Source organism: Vollenhovia emeryi, unplaced genomic scaffold, assembly GCF_000949405.1.
Source record: "Vollenhovia emeryi isolate VEMERY1.0 unplaced genomic scaffold, V.emery_V1.0 DF939178.1, whole genome shotgun sequence".
NCBI classification, from domain to species: domain Eukaryota; kingdom Metazoa; phylum Arthropoda; class Insecta; order Hymenoptera; family Formicidae; genus Vollenhovia; species Vollenhovia emeryi.
Genome location: NW_011967188.1, coordinates 405,461 through 427,579, shown reverse-complemented (window position 1 = coordinate 427,579; position 22,119 = coordinate 405,461). Strand labels below are relative to the sequence as shown.

The 22,119-nt window shown below is 36.3% G+C and overlaps 4 protein-coding genes across 6 annotated transcripts in view; 2 read left to right on the top strand and 2 right to left on the bottom strand.

Annotated features, from left to right (window-relative positions):
- Positions 1 to 7,322, top strand: part of LOC105563295 (MAP kinase-activated protein kinase 2) — a 30,221-nt gene extending 22,899 nt beyond the window's left edge. Inside the window, exons 4-10 of the mRNA XM_012014767.1 lie at positions 4,561 to 4,700; positions 4,794 to 4,858; positions 4,939 to 5,046; positions 5,395 to 5,493; positions 5,578 to 5,653; positions 5,861 to 6,071; positions 6,164 to 7,322. Coding sequence (XP_011870157.1) covers positions 4,561 to 4,700; positions 4,794 to 4,858; positions 4,939 to 5,046; positions 5,395 to 5,493; positions 5,578 to 5,653; positions 5,861 to 6,071; positions 6,164 to 6,397 — 933 coding nt within the window. The 3' untranslated portion in view covers positions 6,398 to 7,322. The remainder of the gene's footprint in view (positions 1 to 4,560; positions 4,701 to 4,793; positions 4,859 to 4,938; positions 5,047 to 5,394; positions 5,494 to 5,577; positions 5,654 to 5,860; positions 6,072 to 6,163) is intronic.
- Positions 7,323 to 9,709: 2,387 nt separating this feature from the next.
- LOC105563294 (enhancer of mRNA-decapping protein 3) lies at positions 9,710 to 15,783 on the bottom strand. 3 transcript variants are annotated; one of them, XR_001009029.1, is made up of 7 exons: positions 15,287 to 15,783; positions 14,157 to 14,322; positions 13,237 to 13,484; positions 13,016 to 13,173; positions 12,648 to 12,908; positions 11,106 to 12,404; positions 9,710 to 9,860 (listed from the first exon to the last, which is right to left on the bottom strand). XR_001009029.1 is itself a non-coding variant. In XM_012014765.1 (6 exons), exons 2-6 carry the CDS (start codon positions 14,309 to 14,311, stop codon positions 11,811 to 11,813), a joined length of 1,416 nt encoding a protein of 471 aa, XP_011870155.1. In that variant the 5' UTR covers positions 14,312 to 14,322; positions 15,287 to 15,783; the 3' UTR covers positions 10,247 to 11,810. The 3 variants fall into 3 exon arrangements, 2 of the variants coding, with proteins under 2 accessions (XP_011870155.1, XP_011870156.1); XM_012014765.1 differs by lacking the exon at positions 9,710 to 9,860 and having other exon boundaries at positions 10,247 to 12,404; XM_012014766.1 differs by lacking the exon at positions 9,710 to 9,860 and having other exon boundaries at positions 10,247 to 12,404; positions 13,246 to 13,484; positions 15,287 to 15,782.
- Positions 15,784 to 16,100: 317 nt separating this feature from the next.
- On the top strand, positions 16,101 to 18,871 carry LOC105563293 (ubiquitin carboxyl-terminal hydrolase isozyme L5). The gene is made up of 6 exons (XM_012014763.1): positions 16,101 to 16,217; positions 16,825 to 16,888; positions 17,469 to 17,574; positions 17,730 to 17,917; positions 18,017 to 18,214; positions 18,435 to 18,871. The coding sequence occupies exons 1-6, from the start codon at positions 16,142 to 16,144 to the stop codon at positions 18,736 to 18,738; spliced, it is 936 nt and encodes a 311-aa protein (XP_011870153.1). The 5' UTR covers positions 16,101 to 16,141; the 3' UTR covers positions 18,739 to 18,871.
- Positions 18,872 to 18,958: 87 nt separating this feature from the next.
- LOC105563292 lies at positions 18,959 to 21,871 on the bottom strand. The gene is made up of 7 exons (XM_012014762.1): positions 20,731 to 21,871; positions 20,463 to 20,651; positions 20,214 to 20,404; positions 19,962 to 20,134; positions 19,599 to 19,851; positions 19,320 to 19,468; positions 18,959 to 19,240 (listed from the first exon to the last, which is right to left on the bottom strand). The coding sequence occupies exons 1-7, from the start codon at positions 21,379 to 21,381 to the stop codon at positions 19,050 to 19,052; spliced, it is 1,797 nt and encodes a 598-aa protein (XP_011870152.1). The 5' UTR covers positions 21,382 to 21,871; the 3' UTR covers positions 18,959 to 19,049.
- Between the last annotated feature and the right edge of the window lie 248 nt (positions 21,872 to 22,119).

Below are 22,119 nucleotides of genomic sequence, written 5' to 3'. Positions count from 1 at the left end.
ATGAGCAAAAATTATCGAATTGTTTACTTTAATAATGATATAAATTGGCATTAAATACTTTATTGGAAATAGCATTGCGCGCGCTATTTGGTGTTAATTTATATTTATTCGTCATCTTCTTTACACTGTAAGATTTTTTTCATGTGAAGAAGACGGAATCTGACGTTGACACTCTGTCAAAATACATATTACATCATCTCCGCACTGACAGCTACCCAGATAGCACAAGACACTCCTATCAACATTTTAAGAATATTCTTCAATAATATTTGGAATATTCCATAGGTCATTCTTATATATTGTATTTATCTTATGTTCGTAGAACATTCGACTGGCACTACTGTAAATCTTTTTCGAATGTGAATAGAATAATCTATCGAATACAAGTATAACGTGTCCGTTATATGTGGTATGATTATAGGTTTCACTGGTTCTTTGCATAAGATAAGTATATTACATAATAAACAATGTGCAATACATAAACTCGATGAATATTAAAAAATTAAATAAAATTCTGAATGAATATTCCAAAGACATTCTCGACGAATATTCTAATAACGTTCTTCTTTGTTATAAACAGGATTGAAAAAGTTACTTTATAAAAGTATCTAATTGCAGTTACAGTTTTTTCGCTAAAAATGTAACTAGTTACAGTTACAAGTTACCAATTCTAGAAAGTATAATGCATTACAGTTACAGTTACTCAAAAAGTAACAAATCGTTACTTTGCAGTTACTTTCTTGCAATGATAATAGAAATATCAAATCTGCGTTTGAATTATAAAGTGCCGATAAAAGCGTTTATGTGCAAATGTAAGACCTAATGCGATCTGTGGAGGTTTAAAAAATTTATAAAGTAACTATTAATGTATTCTATTATTTAACTACTAATGTAATTTATAAAGTAACTATTAAATTAGTTACTAGTTATCGAAAAAATGTAGCTGAGTTAAGTTACAGTTACAGATCTATTCACTCGAATAAGTTATAGATTAGGTAACCTAACTTATTCGAGTGAATAAACTTCTGGTTAGGCTCCTAAACTTAATTTCAATGATGCTATGTTGTTCTCTGATTTAGTCCGAATAATGGAACACTATCGGTTCATACACAAAAGCCACATAATTTGTATATTACACAAATGTTTTCACGAACTGACAGTTCTAGGACCAAAAGGTGCTAAAAGTGCAGAATCACTCCAGCATCCCTTTAAGAGGCACTAACCGAAATGTTAAGATGCTTAACTACAACAAAAACCAGTCAAAATTTTTCCCAGAGTAGAGTGTTACGAACAATCCAAATAATTCGATTACTAATTGCGGGCCCCAAAATGGGTAGCTGTCTTTTTTTTCCCAGAGCATTACAGATTTATATTATGCAATTTTTATTACACGCACACTTGACTGCGTTACCATCGAGGCAATAACGAAGGGAACGAAGGAGCCGCGAGCACCCTGTTATCCCGACGATTGACTTTTCCTTGACGGATGGAAAACTTTTCCAATTCCGCTTAACTGACGCGCCTGCCGCATAATAGCCTGACGGAAGCGGAAAGGCGCGCTATCGATTGCGCGGTTTTCCACGTGCGTGACGTCGTCGCGTTGCATCGGATTACGTTGTCCGCTTTTATAGCCGAGCGTGTAAAGTCTCCCGGCGCGCGTGGACGCGCGGAAAACGACGTGCGGAACAATTTGATCTGTCGCCAAGAGCCGTCGGGAGTGACAGTCCCGCCCGTCTATCCGTCTATTTCGCGCGGCAGGTAGACTCGTATAACGGTAAGACGCTAATCTCATTAGCGCCTAGCTCCGGCGACCGGTATTGGTCCGCGGTCGCGCGCGGTCGCTTCGGCGTTTTTCTTCCTGACACGCGCAAGGACGATTGCGTTACGAAGCTTGGCCGCGGAAGATGAATCCCCTTCCGTAAAAATGTAGGTAGGTTTTCCCTTAGGGGAGCCCTCGGTCAGTTTGTTCGTTTCTGCACAACCCACGTGGAGCGGCATTTCGCCATTTTCGTGGCTTCAATGAATCTCAATCTAATTTTACGACGTACCTATTTATCACGACGGTACACTTAAACGTGGCCTTTCGCCTATACGAGCGGATAACGCCAACACACAAGCAAATACGTGGGAGAGAAAGACGTGGAAATATTACGGCTCTAATTTAGACGTGGAAATATTATGGCGCGGACCTCCTTAACTTATAACTATAAGTTATGGAGAACCGCGCGATCGTTGCGAAAGCGCGTGTATATTATGTATATATTATGATTGCAACTTTTGTCTGAAACATTTTTGTTTGCTGGGCTTAGTTTTTGAGACATTGTACTGTCCAAGTTAAAATGGGACACCCTGTATATAACTTTTAATATTACTAACACTAAATCTATTACAACTTTTACGTACTTGATTTACTGCTGAAAGGCTTCGGCCTCGTGTATCCATTAAGTACGTGATAATATTAAGTTTTCTCTTCTGTCTCAACGAACGCAACATTTTTCCGTTCGCCTCTATTATCGCCGATCCCGGCGATCTTTGTTCCGGAATAGGAATAAATCTAGAAACCGGTTCTCGCTACCTCACGTTTGGCGTGAGGCTCCGAATGCCTTCGGATCGGCCGGGATCTACAAAAGCGTCGCGGCTCTTCATCCTCTTCCGTTTTACCGTCAATCTCGCCACGGTATCTCGCATCGGGGTTGTTTCAACTTGAAATAAGTCGACTCTCTCAAGAGCTTTGACGCAACGATACCGCGCTAATCGCGTTTCACGTTCGAGCTATTTCAAGAAGCCTCGGATTTTTTTTTCGAGAAATGCGCTCGCGATGACGTGGCATCTGATCTGATTTCATTCTCCCCCACGCGGCAGCCGGATGCTTCGACTTGAAAACTATAATTTCCGAGCTTTCAATGCGACAATACGGCAATGCGTCAGCGTATGACAATACGCCGAACACGCCTGCAAAGCGTTGCTCTTCGCCCTCGTCGCTCGATGTTGGCATAAATTAAACGGTACATCTCGGATCGGCGAGATCGCGGATGATGAGTCTCCTGTGCCGCTCGGTCCACTTTATGAGTACAATACACCGGCTATTTTAGTTTTTCACCGCGTCACAATAGACGTTTGCGGTAATCGTCTGCGGTAAACTCGTATAATCGCCCGGCAAGATCGCGTCTCAAAAGGGCGCAATTACGCGAGCGGATTCGCCCAGGAGGAAGTTCACGCGCTTGCACGTACGTGTGCCCGATCGCTGATAAATTTTTAACGGCGAGGCATACGGTGTGATTGAGCAATCTGGTATTATGCCATCAGCAACTTCCGTGTCATTCACCTCCGTGTATAGAAGAAACCTCATGTTTCTTCGCTAATTCTTTCCTTATATACACGGCTTACTCGGTCTTACACGGAAATCATATGTAATTTCAGCTTTAACGATCACCTGATCGGTTTAGAGATCGTCTTTCTTTAATCCTTTCACGACCACTGGGATATACAAGTCTCGCTTACATTTCCCTCGTGCTCTCTGGTTCCTTGGGACGCTAGTGTCCCGCTTAAAAAGTAGATAAATAAAAAAATAACTCGGTCATGAAAGGATTAATCAACCGCTGTAAGTCACAAGCGAAATAAAGAACTTTTTCGCGAACTCTGTATGCGATCAAGTTTAAAGCGGTATGATATTTAATAATATACTTAATTATTTCATATAAACATAACATTTGAAACAAAGAAAAATGAAGCGGCAAGATCAATCTTACCGTTAATCAAATTCCTACAGATTTAATTATTCGAGATATTTGAATCGAAGCTGTGAAGATAAATAATGTGAATATTGAATGCACATTAAAAAAATCGTGTTTTGAAAGCGATAAGATTCGCCATCTCGTCGACACCTGCGTCGAGTTTTTTTTTCTGTTGCATGCATAGTAATTCCCGTATAATTTTAATATATTTCTTACGATACCATTAATTATTCGTTTGTTGAGTGACGTGATGGCTGGATGGCTTTTCGATATGAATTATCGCATTAGTTACGTAAGACGCCGCGCACGTACCGATACGGTTTGTAACAACGAGGACGATGCGAAAAAATCTTTATCTAGGAAATCCTCGCGATGACGTCGCTTTTGTGCGATAAATAATGTTGCGAGCTATGAGTCAAGACTTTACCTGCTGGCTGCACGATAATCTGCACGTAACGGAAATGCGATGCGAATACTGACGATAATTTCGACACTTCAAGTCGTTTATTTCTAAATCACCGATCAAGTCGCCAACCGCATTCAAATTTCTCGATATTGATAGCACTAATAATATTTTTCAACGCGTTATACTTTATATAATAAATATATAATATATAGTATATTTTGTACTTTATATTATTCTTTAGATATATTAAAAATTGCTTCTCATCTAACGAAAATTTATAATCATTAATATCTCTGGATTTTTCCGTGTTACATTCAACAATAAGATTGAAGTTTTTTCTTCTTGCTCTTATTTTTACACAGTTTAATGAGAAATTTCTGTCGAGTGAATCGGTCGAGCTGAACGGCACGTTGTTTTCAGGTCCTGCATGACTGCGCAAAAGCGCGGAGAGAGGTCGAGCTTCATTGGAGAGCGTCAAATTGCAGGCACATAGTCCAAGTCAAGGATGTGTATGAAAATTCCTATAGCGGGAACAAATGTCTGCTGGTAGTTATGGAATGGTACGTAAGAAAACGTAACACTTGTTAATCAACCGCCGCGTCATTTATCGCGAGCATGATTCTTCAGATTCACGCGCAACTCCTTTGTTTCAGCATGGAAGGCGGAGAGCTGTTTCAAAGGATACAAGATAGGCAAGACGGCGCTTTTACCGAAAGAGGTAAACAGCTTTCGAAATCTGCTAGATGTTCCCACTTTTAGAAAACTACTACTGTAAATTTACCGTACGTTTCTTCGCAGAGGCGGCGCAAGTGATGTTCGAGATCTGTGTCGCGGTGAAGCATCTACACGACATGAACATCACTCACAGGGATCTAAAACCTGAGAATCTTTTATATTCCAAACCTGGTAAGAGAACACGATTATGTATGCCTCGCAATACCATTCGTAATATTATTTGTTTTCCTACAAGGCTTGAAAACATTATTATCTATCCGCAACATTTCACGAGTTTAAAAGTTAATCGCGTATTATCTGCAAACACTTTGAAGAGTTACAACTGTGAAGACTACGATAACTTTATTTACGTGTATATGTTTAGCTATATATACCTATATGTACACATCGCAGAGGCTAATCTGAATGTTGTAATATGCATTTAAATAAATTGTATATTTTTATTGTTATTTTCGCAAGTTCACTGATAGTATGTCACTAGGATAGCAAGATTGACATAGTGTTTATGCATTTTCCCAGACATCACTGGAACCCTGAAACTCACCGACTTTGGATTTGCGAAAGAAACACATTTAAAAGACACGTTACAGACACCATGTTACACACCGTACTACGTCGGTAAGCTTTCGCATTTTACTATGCGAATACATACGCGGCATTAATTAAAGTTAAAATTAATCCATTTTTATATTTTATCTTTAGCTCCGGAAGTTTTGGGGCCAGAAAAGTACGACAAGAGCTGTGATATTTGGTCATTGGGAGTAATTATGTACATATTGTGAGTGTTCTTCCGTGTGACTTCAAGAGTTATTGCATATTAAATTTTTCTACTATGATATAGAGCCGTGCCCGGATAGCAATGCATGTCTAAAAGACTGCTTAATGCCGTCTTAAAGATGTCTTTTAGACATGCATGTTATTTGGGTGCTCGATGCTTTTCGTTAAGACCTAATGAATTCTAATAAAAGTTACACGTTATTTCTAGATTGTGCGGCTTTCCACCATTCTACAGCAATCACGGATTAGCGATCTCGCCCGGAATGAAAAAGAGGATCCGACTGGGACAGTACGACTTTCCCTCTCCGGAATGGGCGAACGTGAGCCAGGAAGCTAAGAACCTCATCAAGGGTATGCTGTGTATAGATCCAGCGGAAAGGCTTCAGATCGACGCTGTGATGCGCAACAACTGGATTGCCGTAAGAACAAAACACTTTATGACAAAATTTTTCTCTTAACAAGAAAATTTTCTTCGTAATATATCTTTTCAAAAGCCACTTGTCTCCCACAGAAATATATGGAGGTACCCGCTACTCCCTTACACACCGGACGCGTTCTGCGCGAGGGAGAGGAAATGTGGCCGGAAGTGCAAGAGGAGATGACGCGATCGCTGGCGACAATGCGCGTCGACTACGACACGGCGTGTCTGAAGCAGCTCGATCACACGAACAATCCCTTGTTGAATAAGCGAAGGCGCGCGAAACAGTCCGCGAACAACGCGACGGTCCCTACGCCTGCCTCCTAGGAAGAGGATACTGTCAGAGCCAGACGAAACTGGACTTGTTTTCTGCGGAGATGCGTCAGATACAGTGTGATCACAACGAGGATCGTTTTCTGACTGCTGCATTTTACGAAGCGAAAGAAATTCCGGGGTAGAGTAGTATCGAAGGGCACCTAGATCGCGTGATGTGTCGCATGATCTACGCTTATCGGCGTCCGAGTAATTAGGTATGAGGTCAATTTTATTATTACGGCGGTAACAATAACACACGCAACGAGGACAATATTGCCTCAGCGAATGCAAGTAAGCGATGCCTTTTTAATGGTCGAACGACTCAGTCTTTCTGAAATTGTAAAACTTAAAAATGTAGGTTACATTAATTATAAAGTCGAGCAACTATTTTTACGAAAGGACAAACATTGTTAATGCGTAACATTAATGTTACATGTTTGTCGTCCTTTCAGTTTCTATCAGACCTAATAGTTGTTATTGTTTGAATATAATGGCCTTTAGAGGCACTAAATAGGAATAGTCAATGAATAAACGATACTGCTGAATGTGTCTTTGATCAAATGTAGTAGATCGTGTTGGGATACTTACTAATGATGTTTAAAATATCTACATCTAATAACAAGATCTAAAAAAAAGAGAAAATTGCTTTTCTCGGTAAAACTTTATTGCTATTGTACTCGTTAAGAGGAAAGAAAAACTTGTTATCTCGAAAAAATTCGAGAGATATATAAAAAATCCGTCATCTTCAACAACTGAGTCAATTTTAGAGTCGATAAGTAGTAACTGACGTTTGCTATACGTATCTTGCGTTATTGATTCGAACACGTCAATTCAAATTACTATAATGTCGTTGAGCAATGATCGTTCTTATATTCTGTACACATACATATATTCTAAGATAGGCGCTGACAAAAAAAGATAGTTTTATTACACATAATAAGGGCCAGTTTCACAAACGTCGGTTAACTGCTAACCGAAGGTTAACTGATCCTCTGTCTCTTCTTAGAGAACAAGATAGAAAAAGATAGAGCGTTGACTGAACTCTGGTTAACAGTTAACCAACGTTTGTGAAACTGGCCCTTAAACGATAAGGGATTATTATACATAATCTCTATAAACACAAATATAATAATGATGTGAAGACTATTTATCCATAGGTTATTAAGATTAGTTCTAAGAATATAGTTGCTCATATATTTATCATTTAAAAAAATAACTTGCTGCCATTGGCTAATCAGGTGTGCATCATATTTGTATTTATCATCAAATTTAACACAATTACGATCTTTCACGCAATTGTCCGCTGCCCGTCCAAGCCTGTTTTAAATATGTGTATTAAATTTTCATGATTATAACCTATCGATTCAATAAGATTTTTTTATCCTTATTTTTACTGGTGTAGCTGAATATGTAATTAGAAGACTAGACATTAGAAGTTGGTTGATTTGTATTCCGATATCCATATATCACTAATACGTTCAGTATATATCTTTAATTAACATTTACAAATATTTGCACTCTATTTTTAAAACTTATAAGTAATTGCAACGACGATATGCTTGAGGCTGAGTACAGTTAAGTGATTTGAATCTTTTTATTTAAGTCACAAATACTATGAGGCATATTTTAGCCGGAAGCGATCGAGTATAAAATAAGATAAGTGTGTTCTTGCATCATTAAAAATACACAAAGTAGATGTATGGAAAGTGTATATATTTCTACTTAATTATTCGAAAATATTTGTGTCTATGATTGCATAGATATATCGTTAAAGATTCGTAGAAACGAAATGGAAATATTGGTCTATGTATTTTTAGTATCATAGGTATACAGCTCGATATTCTATGATACAATCAATGGCTGGTAAATCAAACAAAAAATATGAAAAGAATTTCATGTGCCTATAATTTCAATCGAACAAAAATCATATGTTATTAGAAATACATTCTAGAATACTAATAGAGAAGAGTATCACTAAAATATACAAAATATCACAAAATGAGTTTGTATTGGGTTGTTGCATATGAAACCGCCCGTTGGCAATAGATAGCGTTAGATACTATTTCTTCGAATAAAAAGCTGGCAATACACATGACGACAGATCTGTAGCGGCGTGTTGATCCGCTTACGAATAGATCATCCGGCTAGCCTTCCGTGTCGTAAGAGACGACTAATAGCGTTTTCGACTAGACCAGGATTAATCGCTCCGGGAGCGATTAATGACGACACGAGTTTTGCTTTAGGTTACTAGACAAATAACCCAAACGAATAGAATCTTAGATTCTGGAAATAGATTCTACAATGTAGAGCACAGCATTTTTTGATAATAACGCGTAAACCTAACCATAGGTACTATTGTTAACGCGTTATTTTTATAGTGGTATCCTCAGTAGGCATAATACACTGATGATTGACTTTAATCAACCAGTCAAGGAGTATTTAGAAGGAGTGAACTGGGAAATCCTATCCCACCCACCGTATTCCCCAGACATCACTCCCTCTGTTTTTCATTTGTTCCGGTCGATGCAGTCGGCGCAGTCTGCGCTTGCGGAAGAATACTTCACCTCGTACGAAGAAATAAAAAAATGGCTGGATGACTGGATTGCTTCCAAAAAATCTGAATTCTTCTTACGTGGAATCCAATTGTTGCCCGAAAGATGGGCGAAGGTTGTCTGTTCCGATGGGCAATACTTTGAATAAGCCAGTTCGTCGATTTGCTATCAAATCACTCTATTCTTTTGCTAAAATATGGACGGTTTTATATGGCAACCACCCAATAATTACTTAATATTTTAAAAGACAGTAATTGTCTGAATGCATCTAAAATGATTAGCCTATAGACATGAGAGATGTAATATATTCGTATTGAATTTATTATAAAAAAAAAGAATTATTTCGAACTTCTAGAGAACGAAATATATTGTATATGGATAATATACGTATAGTTTTTAATTATATAGAGCATACAGTTCCTCGTGTTCTACATTGATCAATTAATTCATTCTAATCATGAATAACGAAATAGAAAATGCATATACGCTAGTTCAATTTGAAACATTACAACGAATTCAGTAGCAAGATATTTTTCTAACAAGTCAAAGGTTCGTTGATCTGTATTTACAAAAATTGACAATAACCGCAAACAAGTCTCAACTTTCATACCATTGCTACTTCGTTACTTATGCAATTGCGGTTCTCTGTACTATAGCAGTAAAATCATATATTTTTAACAAGTGACGGCGTTGTAAATTTCCATAGACTGTAACATAGAAATACATGTATGATCAAATGATGTTATTATAAAAGTAAAAATTACAGAAGTAGTTTTATATTTATATATATTTTTTATTAGTTCCTTCTCTTGTTGAAAACTTATTACACCGAACAGTTCCACCATCTAGTACTTTGCAACTCATTTAATGTGTCATTGTAACAAAGTAATTTAATGCTTATGCATCTTTGTATGAGACATCAGCTAGAAATCATAATTATTATTATAAAAATCATTATCAAATATAATTAACTTAACAGTGATAGAAATTCAATGTGTGTCATGTCCGAATTGTTTATAAAATTTTATGGCATATACCTAAGCTTTTATAATACTCTTTATTTCTGAATTATTGGAAGAATCATTGAGATAAGAAAATTATATATTGACGAAAATTACACATGTATCATATTTCTTTTGTATTTATAATTTTTAGGTAATAAAGTTTAACACAATTTGCAAATTAGATATCTATTTTGAGTACACAATTATTAGTCATTTAAAATAATTATTATCTTGATCAATATATAATTATTAATTTAAAGGGTCAATTATTAAATGTTAATAATTAATATTAATTATTACCATATTAATAATTAACATTACTAATTAATATTAACATAACTATAATATTTATTACTTATTTAATCATTATTATCAAATGTGTTTTTATGACAAATGTATACTTCCAAATAAATCATTTAAAACATTTGAAATGCGTTTTATAATATTTAGTCCATTTAAAAATGGACAAGAATTGCGGGATTATTTAATATTAATATCATTAAACATCGGGTGTGCAAGAAACTTATATCACGTAAATTTCTAGATTCATAATAATTCCATAAATGTATGATCGTAGAAAGCACATGCCATACTTGATTATAAACTGTTAAAAGAAATGAGTACAAAAAGGAACACAAATTTTAATTAGTACCTTATATGTATAACGCTGGAAATATCTTATATGTGCGTTACAATAATTTCAATATACCTATATCTATTATAATCGCTGTACCGGAACATAAGTGGTGAACACAAAATAAAGTGAAATATAATATTCGGTACATGTACGAGTAACTAGAGCTTACCGAACAAAGTAATGTAGATGTGCAAAAGTATAAAACTGTTGTCAATCAGCTTATTGATCAAAATAGAAATGCTAAATAAATGCACCTTTCGTGCGCAGATTCTTAATGATTACATAAATACGTTACAAATTATTAAAATTATATAATGAATTTTCCTCTCATGTGCAAGTTGCCATTTAATATTTTCATTTTTCAGCTTTCATTTTTGTGGCCAAGTAGTGCTTTACACAAGTGCCTTACAGCACTTACAGTGGCTCTAATATACCTATAGGAGTCTCATTATTTAAACTTATCAAATGGAAAACATGAAGATGATTCTTATTACGAGACTTTGTCGCGATATAATTTCTGTACTTACTTTTTCTTATTCGTTTCCAACTGCAATCTGCCCGAAATGTACAACTAACTCCGAGCACTGGCATAAACTATAGTATATGTGTAGTGTTGACATGCATGCGGGCAAAGCAACATAGCTTTTTTATCCAATTGTACCAAATACATAGTTAAAGATACCCATGTGCGTCGATGCAAAATCGTGCTGTTATACATGAAGCTATTCGTACAGAAAGAATTTATATACCCTTTACTTGGGAGGGGTATGTCATTTATATTCGGAGCATTAGTGATGCTATACCTTATATTAATCTAATAATAAATCTAATAAAACGATGTTTTCACAGCTTCACAGACAAAATATCTAGGTTTCTTTATCTATAACGCATAATGCTTCATCAAGATTTTAAAATACAGCTTTCGAAGTTACAATGTTGGAAATAATATGCATTGTGTCATCAATCTTCAGATATCATGCAATTAATGTATTATAGTACACTATGCACTCTCTTTGTCTCTCTTTCTCTCTCTCTCTCTCTCTCTCTCTCTCTCTGTTGCTCTAAAAGTTCATCTAAAAGTTTATATCAAACGCCAAACTATATTTAAACTCTTTGTTACTCAGTGGGCCTCAGAAATAAGATATATTTCCCTGTATACGAGGTTTATAAATCGCATAAGATAAAATGAAGGCGTCTATTCAAAAAGACACGATGTGATCCTTAAAAATTTGCTAAGAGTTATTGGAATGTAGAGGAATTACGAATTTAGGTCCGAACGGCGATCTGTACGTGATGCCGACGTCGGAATAGACCTTGTTCGGCAACGCGAGATTGCACAGGTACAATCTACCGTTGTCAACGCTGTGCGATAGCGGTAGGGCACCCAACAGGCTGAATTTACTGAGTATACCCGGTGTACCCGTCGCCGGTGGTTCGATAGCCAGCACGGGCGCCCGATTACTGTTCGCCCACCTCGCTATTGGCGTGATTATTCTAGGTGAATCCTCATCGCAGAGCGCCACAAGTATCAGATCCACCATTGAAGGTAGATTCTTGACCTTGGTCTCTACTTTGTTCTCCGTTAGCCTGTACAGCGACAGCTCCTGCAGGAGAAATACATCTTCCGTATTCTCCACGAACACGATTGTCTTTACACCGTGACCGGACAATTGCCGGGCGCAATTTATACCCGCGGCGCCGGAACGATGCGGTCCGCACAGCGCGACCACGGTGGGCCACTGATGCGCATTATTCGGATTCAACCGATGACTTCCACCCAATAACTGTAGGGTGAGTTCAGCACCGGCGCGACCGAGCAACTCCACCTATCAAAGAAAATACCGGGGTGATAGAGAAATAAAGAAGAGAGAAAAATATACAATTAAAACGGAATTAAATTAAAAAATGCCACAATTATTTTCTAATCAGTATTCATAAATATTCCATCGATCACGTTTATATTTAAATGTATCTCAAGGACTATACTTGTATGTAGAATCTCTAGAATTATCTCCCTTTCTCATTTCGATATGAAAAGAAATAGGTAGATATATAATATTAGTACGAACCCTGCGTTCCCAACTTATTCCCAATCTATCTGCCGCACCTATTAACTGCCGATGTAGATTGAGAGTGATACTGGGAATCACCAGACCATTATCTGTAACATATTCCTTTTCACCGCGGCAAGGCACCACAATCTGTCTGAGCACTGTAGGCTCGGATACAAGAATATTTTCGTCAGGCCGGTAGATAGCCGTAGTACCCCGATTGCTTTCTGACTGCCTAACGATATCCGGTTTCAAAGAGTTTATTTCTTGCCACACAGCCTGCAAGAGACCAATTGCAATTATGACAAAATCACTTATCAATTTCCTCCTTAATATAAATAAATAATATAATTAAATATTCTTTAGAGAACAGTAAAAACCCCAACCTCTTTATTGAACAATGCTAAATTCTTTTCGAAATCAAAGTCTTGCTGTAAGGACTGATCAATCGGAGTACCAAAGGTATGTTCGTCCCTTTCCAGCGCTCTCTGCCTGTGTGTTAGTCTTTTTGAGACTGACTTGTTGTTAGACGCATTGTTTTCGGCTGCAACAAAATTGTCACATTAATATGACATAGATTACGCCAGACCATTAATTTAAGTCATACAATGTGTACTTGGAGGTATTTTTCCATTAGGAGTTTGCTCTACTTGTTGCTGGTTAGGCTCCGCAGGCTTTTTGAAATTTGTCTGCGTCTGAGAACTTCCCGCTTGCACTGTATTTGGAACGCACTCTGAAATAGATCGCCCAGCCCTTTTCGCAATCGGTCTCTTTACAATCACCTTGCTGTGCGTGTCGTTTACATTTCCCACTTCCTCGGTTGATATAATTTCAAGATTCTGTATATACTTTACACTGTAATAATATATATAATAATTAATACATGAGCTAAGATGTTATGTTGGATAAATTATCGATAGATTATGGTACTCTAATATTAATGCTGGAGTAGCTGTCTGTAAAAAAAACTTTCGAAAAGTATAAGTTTAATTCCTAGATTGCCACCCCAAATATACGACACTAAGAACTTTTTAAGTGCGAGAATATTTCACCTCAAAAGAAAAGGTAAACAAATCGCGGTGTGTCGTGCCTTGGGGAACAGGACAATGATAAGTAATTTGAAACACAAACTTAGTCCTCCGAAATGGCAGTTGGTCAACGGACATTCCATACTATCCCTTTTCACAAAAATAGCAATTCTAATAAAACCGAATTCAAAAGTTTTGGCCGTCAAAGACAATGCATTGAATTAAACAAATAATTTACTACATCACTAAATTGAATTCATATAAATGAAAATTTTCTTTTACTTCAGTCTATTTTTAAATTCAACTTGATAAAATTATTTAAACTTTATTAAATGTTCTGTATATTACAACTTTATTAAAATTTCTGTATATACAAGATTACTCTGCTACAGTACGTAAACAAACGTACCCGAGCTACACCAAATTATTAAACTCAAAATCTGGGAACTTTTACCACTCTGATAACTATCATAAAAATGTATCAAGTGGGCAAACTCGCCTCAAGTTAACGACAGAAGAGGTGTGAGGTATGCCGTTGCAAAATGCCTTAGCCAGAGTCAGGCTGCTCTTATTTAGATCGATAATTTTACCCTGGTAGGCAAGATCATCGATACACTTCACCGAGACTGTGCAACCCAGAAACTGCTCGGACATCTTGCCTGAAACTGATCAAGCCATGAACGTCCAGCCGCTGGCTTCCGTAGCTACTTGCAATGCAAATTAGAATACTGCTCGATAACAAATAATGCTAAATCAAGTAAGTAAAGGCCAAGCGTAACTGCAAAGTATATATTTAGAATTCGTGATAACGTTCGTGTTATTAATTCGTTATCTGATAATGTGTGATTTCGGGATCAGTTGCAATCAACAGTGGCGATGATAAATTATATTATAACGACTAAGGCTTCCACCAAACGTCGCTTAACTTTAATCTTAGTTTAATTCATGTTTTGTCTCTTTTTAAAGTAACAGCTGGAAAGAGACAAAGAACGAATTAAGCTAAGCTTAAAGTTAAGCGACGTCGGTGAGACTGAACCTAAACGGAACCGCAAAGGAGTTGTTTACACGTTACACACGTTATGACAGTGTTAGGCCCGGTCTACAGTGAGTTGTTAGTCGTTAGTCAGAAGTTACAACTATACGTCGGCCCTTTTCCTTCCACCCAGAAGGAAAAAGGAACAACATATAGGTGCGACTTCTGACTACCAACTCACCGTATACAGGTCTTAATGTATAGATAAGTGTAAACCCAGCGAACACTGAGCATCAGTTACACTGTATTTATGTTACAATTTCTCCCTCGGCAATGCGAATGTAATATAACGCATGTGTGCTACTCATTTGCATTGCCGAGTGAGAAACTGTAATGCATAAATGCAATGCAACTGATGCTCGGTGTTCACCGGAAATGTATAGCGGTTTCTCTTTTAAGAATGGCGCAAACGCGGTATGCGACGCTAATAGATAAAACCTGACACAAATAAACGTGGGAGCGCGATAATTGCACAATTTCTAACGTTATTCAGTAGAAAAAGCCTCTACTTTCAAAGTTGCTTGTGTTAGACTAGGCTGGACTAGGTTAAAGGGGGGTACGTTACCGAAGAAACTGCGGTGTACGTTCACACTTACCTGAATCCACGGCGGCGGAAACGAAGGAAATTAAACAATATACGCAAGATAGACCGCAATAATAACCGCAGCGGCGACGTTAATTGTTGCGCACTATTTCTGCGATTCGGCGTTCGGCATAGCAACGAATCGCCACCCCGTATGTCGGCTTGTATCGCGCGTACATATTATTGTGCGCGTGACTGTGATTTTGTCTCCGCTCCGTTCTGACCGTCAAGATCCCTGAACGTCTCCCGTGATGTTTACGCAGCCCCGCGAACAAATTCGCTGTTATAAACAGTAAGCAAAATTTCCACGAGCCGTAAAATGCGAATTATAATTGTATTTATGTACCGACCGTCGGTAATTCGCCGCAATCCCGCGAGGGGCATGTATAATACGTATTGTATACTCAAGGTTACGTTCCGGCGCCTTTTTCTCCGAGGAAAAGTTTACTCGCTGGCCACTTCGAGACCTCCCCGATCCATCTCTCGAGTAAAGTTTTCCCCAGAGAAAACGTTTTGGAACGTAACCTAGAAGTATAATAGCTGGTACTCGTTCTGGACGCTCGCGCGCTAAAAGCCGCCTTTACTGCGATCGTTATGTATAATGATGCTCTCAGCAGGTTGAGGAAAGATAAAAAGACACATTTCAGCACGTGATGTCCAAAACGAATGGCAGCCTATATTTACATTGTTATAATGTTTATTAAGAATATCTGTTGTACCGACGGAATTTGTCGGAAAAAAATTGATCTGCAGAACGTTGCAAAGTCTGCCGCGGAGCGGCGTGGCAGTTTATCAGAATTTTTCGTACGTTCTCTATCTACTTGTACATACATCTTCCACGTAACACGTTTGTGACAGTGTATAAAATATGGCGGACTCGGCAGGAAATTGGTGTCTCATTGAGAGTGATCCTGGCGTTTTTACAGAATTAATTAAAGAATTCGGCAAGTAGATTTCTATTTTCTGTTTCCTCGTTACGCTGTCTTCTCTGCTTGCGCTATTTTTAGCGTTGCCCGAATTTTGGGCGATGTCTCAAGGGAAAGCCTTGTGTTTACGTGCTCCATACATGCATACACATATATAGATAGATAATGTATAAATTTTGTTATTAATTTATAATCAAGCTGTTATAAATATTCGTATGTATATATTTATTTATTTATTGTAACGTATTTATTATAAACTGTGATTCTCAAATCTCAGCCTTTCTTTTCAATTGAATTCTTTAATTAACTCAGAACAGAAAGGATATGTGACAAAATCATGTACATATTTGAGAAAAACAAAGCTTGTTTGATAAGCAATTTTAATTTTTCAATAGAGTTTATGTTACCTTGCCCTGAAGAGGGAGCTTAAAATAATTTTAATTAAAAAAAATGTTTTTAACCAATTCCATTCATACACAGCGAGGATTTATTGTTGACTAAACTTTGGCCAAAATATCACGCGTCTCCTTTCTATTCTCACAGGTTCAATTCTTCAGCCGTTCATTTTTCAACCCTTTAAAATCAAGTGTATTACTAAGTGGAATATTATTTTATTTTTATTTAGGTGTCAAAGGTGCACAAGTGGAAGAATTATGGAGTTTGGATGACGAGCAGTTCAATGAGTTGAAGTGAGTCGATTTTGTGCCCAGTAAACACAAAGTAACAGTTATATAATATCAGTATTATAATTTCCTACTTAACAATGTAATATAACACACGTGTTATATTACATTTACATTGTTGAGTAGGAAATTATAATATTCATGTTATTTGACTGTTACTTGGTGTTTACTGGATGTAATATAGAAGTTTGTTTTTATCGCGCTGGATTGCGCTAGAATTTTCCTTTTGGCTTTTGTCAAATTTCAAATATACAGCTATCTTATTTTTATCAAAAGTGTATGCCAGTTTGGCTATAAGAAGAACAAACTTAATTACTAAGATTTTTATGTTACCTGAAAGATATCTGTGAGAGATTAGATATATATTCTTTGTAATTAATTTTTCTACTTTTGTTCAATTATTCTTCTTCAGAATTATCATATGTATTTGTTTTCTTTTCAATATAGATAAGAGAACTAACATACAGATACAGAGGAATAAAATGTTATTGATTTAAATAAAAACTGTCATACTCTCATATTTGTAGATTAACTTTTACATAGTCATTTTTTAAACTTAAATTTATAAATTCCATTTTGTTCGCAGGCCTATTCATGGTTTAATATTTTTATTCAAATGGGTACAAGATGACGAATTATCAGGGAATATTGTGCAAGACAGTAGATTGGACAAAATATTCTTTGCAAAACAGGTATGTAAAATGCAAAATAGATATCTTAAACTGGGAAAAAGTAAATTATAAGTTGTTATTACTGTACAAAAATATAAAAGAGAATTAATTAAAACATATTTACTGAATGTAAAATTGAGTTTTTAGATCCTACTTAAAATAACGTTTAATTTTAGGTGATAAACAATGCCTGCGCGACACAAGCAATACTGAGTGTCCTATTGAATTGTAAGCACACAGACATATCTCTAGGACCAAACTTAGAAGAATTTAAAAATTTCTGTCAAAGTTTCGATGCAAATATGCGCGGACTTGCACTTAGTAATTCTGACGTTATAAGGGAAGTGCATAATTCCTTCTCAAGGTATTTAGTGCATATTTATTTTAGCTAACTACCAAATATTCTTTATGCTAAAGGAAAGTTTATATTGTACTACACTTATCAGATATACTGATATTTTAGGCAGTCTTTATTCGAATATGACTCAAAGCAGGCATCGAAAGACGATGATGTGTTTCATTTTGTGAGCTACGTTCCAATCGATGGTCGTTTATATGAATTAGACGGATTGAAAGACGGACCAATTGATTTGGGACAATGTCCAGTGGGAGAACAATGGGTACAAGCTGCCAAACCTATAATTCAAAAGCGGATAAACAAGTAAGTTGTGAAATATGGCTCTCTCAGTAATTTATCACGTGTATAAATAGGTATTACGATGTATTATTACGACTGCGTTTCGATATTCACTGCTAGTAATACTGAAAATGTTAGTTTATGTCATGTACACTATAGATTTTCAGTACTGGCAATGAATACACAGCATGTACATATATGTTTATTAATTGCACAATATTAACATGAAAATGATTGTAAACAGGTATAATGAAGGCGAAATTCATTTCAATCTAATGGCTATAGTGACAGACAGAAAAACTTTGTACGAAAGACAGAAGGTTAATGTTTGCGATCCTGAAGAATTGGAACGTTTGCAAGCTCTAATTGAGGAAGAGATCAGAAAGTCGAAAAGATATCAAATAGAGAACATTAGACGGAAGCATAATTATTTGCCGCTTATCATGGAACTTTTGAAGATGCTTGCTAAAGAAGGCAAGCTTGTGCCTTTGTATCAAAAAGCAAAAGAGAAAGTACTTGAAAAAGAGTCGAAGAAAAACAAGGTTTAAATTTAGACGAAACAAGGAGGATTAAACTAAAATGATTGGGGTATCTGTGTGTTAGTGTAGCAAAGAGCCAAAAAGAATTCATTGTATCGATTCTTTTTTTAAAAATAAAATAGCTGTATATGCTTAATAACTACATTTTGTTTAATAAATTTTTATATTTTCCCATGAAACAATTAAAAATGACATTTAAAGTAATATATGTTTTTAAGCGCCAATTTAATTATGTCAATTTTAAGTATATGTTAAAATAACACGTAATTTAAACTTACAAAAATATAATAATATACTGTAACTTAAATCTGAAAAGATGGTCAACTGTCGGAATAAGTAGAATCGGTATGATCGCTTTCTTGCTGATCAGTGTCAGCTAGAATCGTTTTGCTGGAATTTTTATTTACTAAAGAAATTTTCCCATATTTATAAATAATTTTAGGCAAGAACTTATCGGTTGGGGCCTTTCGAATTTCCGGGATTTTAGTACGATATAAGTGTCGTACAACAGCTGTAATAAAAATTCTCATATAATGCATACGCATATAACGAATATAACATTTATAAATATAATTTAGATATTTCGTTACCAGCAAAATTATCTACGTTGCTCATGTTGCATTCTTGAACAAGATAAAAAAGAACCTTGCAAAGGAATACTGCAGTTGCTCCATCAAAATGTTTTGCAACATTGGGCCATATAATTTCACGAGTATTAGATATTCCTTTTGCATACATACTGCAACAGTAAATTAAATGCTTTAATTTGTATATGGTGATCCAACAATGCTTATAATTATCTATTATAATCTATTAAAATCAATTTTAATGATCCTCATTACAATTGTATAGGATGTAATGATACTTACTATTCAATTAATTGTATCTTGATATCGTTTAAATAAATAGGTTCTGTACTGAACAACTGCAGATGCAACTGATGTTGCCAGAAAGTTCTCAAGACATTATGATGTATATTTAGTTTTTCTTCCATTTTCTGCCACACTGGTTTGGGAAGTATGGCGCCTTTAAGTTCTCTTATATCGTCACTTAAGGTTAAACTGAGTAAAGTTTTTATATATTTTTTTATTAGTGGTAAGGTCCATTTAACGTCAGTTAACGCTGTAATTAGATTCAACAGATTTGTTAATATACAGGTATGAATGTAGGCATCTAGAGATATAAGTATAACGTTTCATGGTGATAGAACATATCGCCTTAGAGTTACTTACGTGTTCTTTCCGAATTATCCTGAAGTCGATTTTTGAGAAACCGATATCGTTTAAAAACCGACCGACTTGTTCGTTTTAGTAGCTTCCCTAATTCAGTGTATTTATTATCACGTTTATCCAAACGTTCATTATGTATGTACATTAAAATTTTCTTATCCTCTTTGGGAGTATAACTGAGGCACAACAATTACACGTGAGCACGAATTCAGGCAATTTAAAATCAACTCTTGATTTAAGATCTTTGTAGCTTACCGAGAATAAGTGATTTTATTGCGATATAATACTTTAAATCTGGAATAAACGCTGTAGAGAGTTCGCCAAGGTAATTTATTTGCCAAAAATTGAACGAACTTCTGTCTTTCCTCCACGTCCTGTATGTAATATCTTCCATCGTGTCTCCAATGAAGAAATGGCTGGGTTTTCTTTCTGTTCCAGTCATGGAGCTGTATACAACACATATTAATAATATAATTATATTGTTCTGATATATTTAAGATATACCTTGCAAAACATCTCCCAGTTTTTCCTGATATTCTCGTCCTCTGTGGGTGTGTACAAGCCCTTTCGAATTGGTCCATGTTTGAGAAATAATATTTTCTCTATCCTCGTTGGCGCGTGAGATCCCGAAAGCTCTATTTTGTGTTGCGGTGGCACCTTGTGTATCAGTTTTACACGTAAATCCATTAATTTCTGGAATATAAAAATTCAATTAATATACACAAGATAAATAAATCATACAATATACCAGAGTATAATAATTAAAACCGACCTTTATCTCACTCAATGGCATTCTTTCCCATTCTTCGAACTTTTCCAACTCATCCATAAGCTGTTCCTCTTTTATACTCAGCCTATTTTTCGTACAACGACGTTTGCTTCGCCGTTTCACTTGAGACTTTGACTCTACGCTGATTTTACGTTTTCTGCTCAACTTTGAATCCGAATCTATAGCTGTATCAGGATCTTTCTTATCACAATCACTAATAGAAAGGGGATCTGTCGCTGGATCCTTGTTCGCTCCCAACAGACTATCATTCTCCTGCATCGTATCGACATCCATCATCGTGGATAAAATATCGTTAGTATCTTCAAATTTTATTGCAGAATTGGAGTTATGCAACAGGTAAATAGTGTCAAAGTTAGACTTTTCCATACTGGATAATTCTAATTGGAATGTATCGTAATCAATGTTTGTACTAATCGTTCTTTCTCTCTGTGGACACGTATCCACAGATTTATTCCATCTTTTCGGACTCGTCAACAAGTTCTCGTGATCAACCAAGTATTTGTCCTTCTGAGGACTATTAATATTTTCGTTTGCACAGTCGATTGTATTAACCCATGTAGTTTTGTTTGTATTATAAGAATCTGTTGGTTTATCCACCTTCTTAGGTGTACCGTGTTCAATACGATCCTTCATCTCGTCAATAATCTCTGACTTCAACTGGTTTGGCCAGTTGTTTTCACACGGACTTTCTTCAGTTTCCTATCCATTTATTGTTGTATTCGACATCTCGGCCATTAGATAGAAATCTCTCTTCAATTCCGGTATTTATTAAATTATTCTATTCTTTCGTACAGTACGTACTTCAGTATTTTTCAAGACACTTATTAACAATGTTTTCTTTATCAATTCGATTCCCTTTTTTCTTGGTTATGCATTGTCAACATGTAAGGTTAGGAAAGTCACGTGGTAATACCACATAGTTTTGGAGCGACTGAATACTGAGATCGATCTTCTTCGTCTTCTTTCTTTATTGGCGTATACCTTTTGATTCCGAAAAAGATCAATACTGCCACCATTTAACGCAATCACGCTCTGGAGCTTTCGCGACTCTCGCGCGAGTACCGAAAATACCAAAATCAAGCTGATTCGCGTCGCCATTTAGAACTACGTAGCAGAGAGAAGCCTGAGAGATGTCACGGCCCCGTTTTTCGTGATACGCGAATGCGATACGCCCTCTGTGGACATTGAAAACGTGGACATTGAACTACGTAGCCAATTTGCACATTTTGCTAAGTGGGTAACGCAGATTTGCACAATTTTAGCCCCGTCCCGCGCTATGGTTAGATCCCATGCAATGATCTTGTACTTAAAATAATCTTAAGTACAAGAGCATCGCACAGGACCTGATTATAGCACGAAACGCAACCAAAA